General features: G+C 58.8%; 1 protein-coding gene across 3 annotated transcripts; it reads left to right on the top strand.

Annotated features, from left to right (window-relative positions):
- Positions 1–805: 805 nt before the first annotated feature.
- Positions 806–6,226, top strand: ADCYAP1 (adenylate cyclase activating polypeptide 1). 3 transcript variants are annotated; one of them, XM_040550164.1, is made up of 5 exons: positions 806–889; positions 1,845–1,952; positions 3,694–3,828; positions 4,171–4,266; positions 5,150–6,226. In XM_040550164.1, exons 1-5 carry the CDS (start codon positions 831–833, stop codon positions 5,334–5,336), a joined length of 585 nt encoding a protein of 194 aa, XP_040406098.1. In that variant the 5' UTR covers positions 806–830; the 3' UTR covers positions 5,337–6,226. The 3 variants fall into 3 exon arrangements, with proteins under 3 accessions (XP_040406098.1, XP_040406099.1, XP_040406100.1); XM_040550165.1 differs by lacking the exon at positions 806–889 and adding an exon at positions 896–1,572; XM_040550166.1 differs by lacking the exon at positions 806–889 and adding an exon at positions 896–1,572 and having other exon boundaries at positions 1,820–1,952.
- The last annotated feature ends 229 nt before the right edge of the window (positions 6,227–6,455 follow it).

Raw genomic sequence — 6,455 nt, 5'->3', positions numbered from 1 at the left:
GCCCGCTTTGGGCGCAGGGGGAGCTGCTGCGGGGCCGGGAGCCCGCCGGGGTCCGCGCCCAGCGCTCGGCTCCCGCATCCCTGCTCCGGGGGAAATAACCCCCGCGGCGGGGGACTCCCCGGGGAAGGGATTTCCCTTCCAGTCCCTCCCGCAAGTCAACTTTCTTGGCTTTTTTTTTTCCCCCTTTTTTTTTTTTTTTTCACCCCCTCTTTTTTTCCCTTAATCCCCTCCCTCACTGCCCCTGCACAAGCATGGGAGGAGAGAGTCCCGAGTCCCCCCACGGGCAGCGGTGGCCACGCGTGAAGCCCCCCACGCGGTCACGGCACCTCTGCTCGCCCCCGAGGAGGGACCTTTGCGTAATGACAACAACATTCCCAATAGTCCTCCAAAAAAAAAAAAAAAAAAAGACCCTCTCCATCCCCAAATCCGGGTGGAAGTGGGGGTCCTGCATGGGGGTGAGCCGGAGAGGAGACCCCCCCCCATCCCCCACCACCCTCCTCCGCCCCTCGGCCCCTTCCCGCAGCAGGTACAGCTCGGCCGTGGCGAGCACCCTCGTAAGGCTTTGCGGGATGGGGTGGGTTTTCTGGGTGTTATTTTCTTCTTGTTGTTATTATTTATTTATTTTAGCCTTATTTATTTTTTTTTTTTGGAAGCGTGAGTTGGTGTTTATGAGAAGCTTTATGACTCCTGATAAGCTCATCTTTGAGGACGACACAGAACCGTGTTCCTTGAGGAATTGGGGTGGTGACGTCTTTTCTGATACCCGATTATTACGTGACCGGGGAAAAAAAAAAAAAAAAAAAAAGAAAAAAAAAAAAGGCATTTGATTCATGAATAAAAATCCGGACACCACCACGGGGGCAACAAACAATATTGCCCGTCCTCTAAGGTAACGAGCAGGCGAATGTTTACGAAGAGGGCTCTTGCCGAAGCGGGGTGTTTGCAAAGATTTGGTTGCTAATTGCGTATCAGACGGAAGGCTGCGGAAGGCTGGTCAAGTTTGGAGCCACCGAGCAGGAAGAGAAGAAGAGGAGAAGGCTGAGAAGGCTCTCAGTGAGGGGAGAGAGCTGGGGAAGACAACAGCTCACGCAGCCAGCCCGCGGCTCCCCGCCTCCGCTCCCTCCCGGGCTTGCTCTCTCTCTTCCCCCTTCCCCTGCGCTCCCTTCTCCGGCGACACCTCGCTCCATCCATCCCTCCTCTCCCTTCCCTCGCAGACTCCACTCCAGATCCGTGCTGCTACCTGCAAACTTTTTTTTTTTATTATTATTTTCCTTTTCGCTTTTTTTTTTTGCTCTTTTTTTCCTCTTTTTGGAGCGGATCCCTCTAAAATCAGCAAACAATTCACTGCTGCTTTGGCGGCGTCTTCACCCCGCGGGTCCTTCGCCCATCGGAGAGGCGATGCCACGAGCGTTTTAACTCCTTTCGGCCGCAACTTGGGAGACAGCTCTATTTTTTTCCCCTCTATTTTGGGTTTTTCTTTTTTTTTTTTTTTTTCCCCATATATTTTTTAAAGACCTGCCCTTTTAGTTTCGCAGCCAAACGCTCTTAGTGCCGGGTGTTTAGAGTTTGATGGTAAGGACACGAGGCGGCTCGCCGGGGCCTCCCCGCCGCGGTCCCGGGGCGGGCGGACGGGCGGGCACCGACGGGGCGGGCGGCGGCGGCACCGCTCCGAGCCGCTCCCCGCTCCGCGCCGCTCCGCCGCCGAGCATCCTTCCCCCGCGGGCTCGGCCAGGGCTTGGTGGGTCGTGGGCGATTTTTTATTTTTTATTTTTATATATCTTTTATTTTTATTTTTATGTTTTTATATTTTTTTTGACAGCGGTTTTCCTTTCCCTCCCGCACAGAGTGGCAATGTGTAGCAAAGCGATCCTAGCACTCCTGGTCTATGGCATAATAATGCATTGCAGCGTCTACTGCTCACCTGCGGCTGGACTTCAGTACCCGGCGCTCAGGTGGGTCCGGCCCCCGCCCCGGGGCTCCCCCGGGCCCCCGCAGGCCCTGCCCTTGCTAAGGGAAGGGGGGACGAAGTAAGAGGGGAAGGGGGGACAGACACCAAAAGAAACCCCCTCCTCTTTTCCTGCATGCCCACCCTGTCCGTCCTGAGAGAGGAGACCCTGGCAGGGCTGTAAGCGCCGGGGGGGGACAAGTTGGGGGGATGCTGTGCTGATGGGACAGGCAGCGGGTTACCCCCCGGCTGCAGCACTAACTTCTCCGGGGAGCCTTTTGTCCCCAGGGACCGGGAGAGGAGGGGGTGGGGAGTTGCCTTCCCCAGGACCCCCCTTCCTGTGTCCCCCCGCCCCAGGACCCTGGCAGCTTTGGTTGTTTGCAGCCGGCCGGGGGAGCGGCGAGCATCCCTGCCCTGCCGTGGGCTGGGGGCGGCAGGGTGCGCCGTCGCCTGCTGGCGTGCGAGAGCTGCCGCGGCTCGTGTGGTGCCGGCGGAGTTTGCGGGGTTTCGGTCCCTTCCCCTATTTACCTGTCTTTGTGCCACCTCCCTCCTCGTGGGGGAAGGCGGCTGCCGAGGTGTCGCGGTTTTCTCTCCTTATCCATCTACTCGGCATCAGGGGCTGGTGCCTGTGCCGCCCCTCTCGGCTTGTGCCGGGGGTGCTCGGAGCCCCCCGGAGGCGTTTGGGGCAGCAGCGGGGTCCCCCCGTGGGATGCGCACCGGCCTCTGGACGGCTCCCGGCAGCCCAGTCCCACCCTGCTCGGGGGGCTCGGGGGGGAGCTGTGGGCTCGCTGCTGCCGTCCTGCCCCCCCCCCCCCCCCCGAGGTCGGTTTTGCTCCGGGGGGACCCTGTGGGGGACCCCCGCCTCGCGGCTCGGCTTTTGGAGGGGAGCGAAGCCGGGTGGCCCAGGAGGGTGTCCTTTACGGGGTGTCCTTTGGGGGGCTCCGAGGTGTCCTGGCAGGAGCCCGGAGCCCGTCGGGGCTGGCCCAGAGCAGCCCCTTCCCCTCCCCGGGCAGAAGGGCGGCAGGGCAGTGGGCTCGGTGGCCTGCGGGGCCATTAGCCGGCGGCAAGCTGGCTCCCCTCCATTCAAGCGCCTGAATTAGCAGGAGCGAAACACTTTAGCGGCATCTATTATTAATACCTCCGCTAAAGCTCGCAGACAAAAATAGCTGCCTGTATCGTACGATGACCTACATCGTACTGCAGAGAGAGAGGCGGGGAGGGCTTGGGGGGGGGGTGGGGAGGGGGGGGTGGGGGGACACGACACCGAACCGGAGGGACCTCAAAGGGCAGAGCCACCATTCAACGAAAAGCAGCAACGGGAGCAAGCCCCACCCCAGCCCGCGGGCGTTGCGGGGAGGAGCGGGGCGCAGCCCCCGGGGGGCTGCCGCTGACCTCCCGGTCCCCGTCGGGGATGCTGCAGGCTCCCGGCCAGCCCCTTGCACACGGCCGGGTTTGTGTGTGCGGGTTTGTGTGTGCGGACGTGCGTGCGGGTGCTGCCCGTGCGTGCGTGCGCTCCGCTTGGGAGGCACCAGGCTCCCAGCTCTCGGCAGAGGGGAGGCTGTTCCTCGGGCCTGGGGATGGGGAAAAAAGGGGGATGCCGGAGGATTTTCCGCGACCTCGGCGTGATCCGTCCCTCGTGGTCCTGCCCCGCAGAGGCTGGACGGGGATGGGGCGGGAGGAGCGGGTGGGCACCGCCGGGGGAGACACGGAGGGAGCTGACTCCTTCCCCTTGCTGCTCTCGTTGCCAGGCTGGAGGATGAAGTGTACGACGAGGACGGGAACACTCTGCAGGACTTCGCCTACGACCACGAGCCCCTGGGGATAGCGAGTCCGTCCTCCGTGCTGGGCGAGATGTACACCTTGTACTACCCACCGGAAAAAAGGTGACCGCAGCTCGCGGGGTGGCAGGCGACAATTTCGAGCCGGGTGTGTCCGAGCCGATTGGGGGACAAAAAAAAAAAAAAAACAAACAACCCACCAAGCCGCTAGCAATTAGAGAAAAACATATTTAAAAAATACCCGACCCCAAAACAAACGACCACCTGCCCGGGTCCCGCTTTCCTGCCCGGCCACCAGAAGAAATAGGGTCGCAGCCTTACCTCCTGGAGGGCTGCGGGTGGGGAATGGGGGTCCCGGGGGGGCTCGGGGAGAAGCCGCCCCCCGCAGCCGGCGGGGAGGGCCGGGGGTGTCGCCGCTCACCCGGGGGCTCTTCCCTCCGGCCCCAGGCACGCCGATGGGATCTTCAACAAAGCCTACAGGAAACTCCTGGGCCAGTTGTCCGCCAGGAAATATCTGCACTCCCTGATGGCCAAGCGGGTCGGGTAAGGCTTTCCGCTCGCTCTTTTCCCCGCGGTGGGCGTTGGTGGGCGCTGGAGGGAACAAAGCGCATCGGGCCGTCGCCGGGGATGCCTTGCGCCGGCGGCGGGGCTGGGCTGGGGGGGATGTGGGGGGATGTGGGGGTGTTTGGGGGCTCCCCGAGCCTCAGCCCCAGGCCACGGCTGCCGGGGCTCTCCCGGAGCAGCGGGAACCCGGCGCCAGCGCCGGCGTGCAGGGAGGTTTCCTCGGTGTAACACGCCCTTGCGCGCATATGTGCGTTTAGATCCGTCTTCCTTTCCCCGATTATTATTATTTTATTTTGGTTTCACGCCGAGAAGTTGGGCATCCCCTCCCTTATTCCCCCCCCCTCCATCCCCGGTCCCCCGTGGGCAGCGGTGTCCCCAGGGGGGGACGCGGCGGGGCGAACCCCCGGGGCACTCCGTGGCGGCGGCGGGGCAGGGGCGGCGAGATGCCCCCCGCGGGAGGTGACATTTCCTCGGCTGGATGAATAATGCATGGCCGGGGCTGTTGTCTTTGTCTGCCCGCGGAGCCGCCGCGCTGCGCCCCCGGGAGAGGCGGCTCGGGGCCGGGGGGCGCAGAGGGGCGCGGAGCGGGGCGGAGCTGGGCTGGTGGTGGAGCTGGGCTGATGGGGATGTGCTGGTGATGCTGTGCTGGTGATGATGCTGTGCTGGTGGTGGAGTTGTGCTGGTGATGCTGTGCTGGTACTGCTATGCTGGTGATAGAGCTGTGCTGGTGATGGAGTTGTGCTGGTGATGCTGTGCTGGTGATGCTGTGCCGATGGAGCTGTGTTGGTGATGCTGTGCTGGTGGTGGAGCTGTGCTGGTGGTGATGCTGTGCTGATGGAGCTGTGCTTCTCGGTGCTTGCAGCGGTGCCAGCAGCGGCCTGGGGGACGAGGCGGAACCGCTCACCAAGCGGCACATAGACGGCATCTTCACGGACAGCTACAGCCGCTACCGGAAACAAATGGCTGTCAAGAAATACTTAGCGGCCGTCCTGGGGAAAAGGTATAAACAAAGAGTTAAAAACAAAGGACGCCGAGTAGCGTATTTGTAGCGATGAGTAACCAGCCCCTCCCGTGTATACAAAGTCCTGAGAGAGAGAGAGAGAGAGAGAAAGAGAGAGAGAGAGAGAGAGAGAGAGAGAGAGAGAAACCCACCACCAACAAAAAAAATCTAAACAAAAACAAAAGTCATTTCCAAACTGACTGAACAATCACCGCTCCTGTGTTATCTAAACATGTATTTATGTATGAAGTAAAGCCATTAAATGAATATTTTGATAATAATATTGTTTTTCTTTTGTACAAAAGCACTAGAGAAACGCACAGATCTACTTTGTGGACCAATCCTTAAGTTATATATAATATATAAATATATATATATAAATACTACTACGAATACTAAAGAACAATTCTTCATATAAAGCCTGCACAAGAACAAGAATTCGCCTGAGCTGTTTATGTTTTTATATAAAATAAATAGAAAAAAAAAGACAATCATTGTTTTGAATATTACTCCTATTTTTGTAACGGAAATTAAAAGGATAGTATTTTTATCCGCGACAGGGTCGAAGACATTAATTTTCACCATTTGCTACTGTACATAGAGAAGGATGCCCTGCTCCCAGGGGATTTTGAGGAAAATGATTTGGGAGAATTGCTGAAGCAGATTCTTCCCCCGGTGAGTCTCAAGGCAGGCTCCTTTGCCACTAGCTCTCTGAAGGGGCAGCGTCCCCTTTGCTCTAGATTTCGATTTTTTAGTTTTATTTTTCCTGCTTTCTTTGATTCCAGTCGTATCTGTATTAGCGTCTCCTCAAATAATGAGCTTAGAGGACAATCCCCACGCGAAAACAACAGCTCGATCCAAATTGTGCACATCTCTGTTGCCTATTGGAGGGATAATAGTTAAAAAAAAAAAAGGAGAAAAAAAAAAAGAAAACCAAAACCAAAACTCAAGACCAAAAAATACCTAAAACCCCAACGACCCCCGAAGCAAGGATAGCGAGCACCCAGCCCCGCGCAGTGCTCTTGTGGCCGGCCGGGCAGGGCTGCGGGGCAGAGCGGAGCCAGGACCCTTTGGGGACCAGCGGGGACGTGAGCTGGGGTGGCCCCAAGGGGCCGGGGGTCCAGAGGCGACCCCCCCTCCGATCCGCTACCCAACTGCCGCGGGCAGC

This window comes from Cygnus olor, chromosome 2 (genome assembly GCF_009769625.2).
Source record: "Cygnus olor isolate bCygOlo1 chromosome 2, bCygOlo1.pri.v2, whole genome shotgun sequence".
Classification (NCBI taxonomy): domain Eukaryota; kingdom Metazoa; phylum Chordata; class Aves; order Anseriformes; family Anatidae; genus Cygnus; species Cygnus olor.
This window is presented reverse-complemented; position numbering and strand designations above follow the sequence as displayed.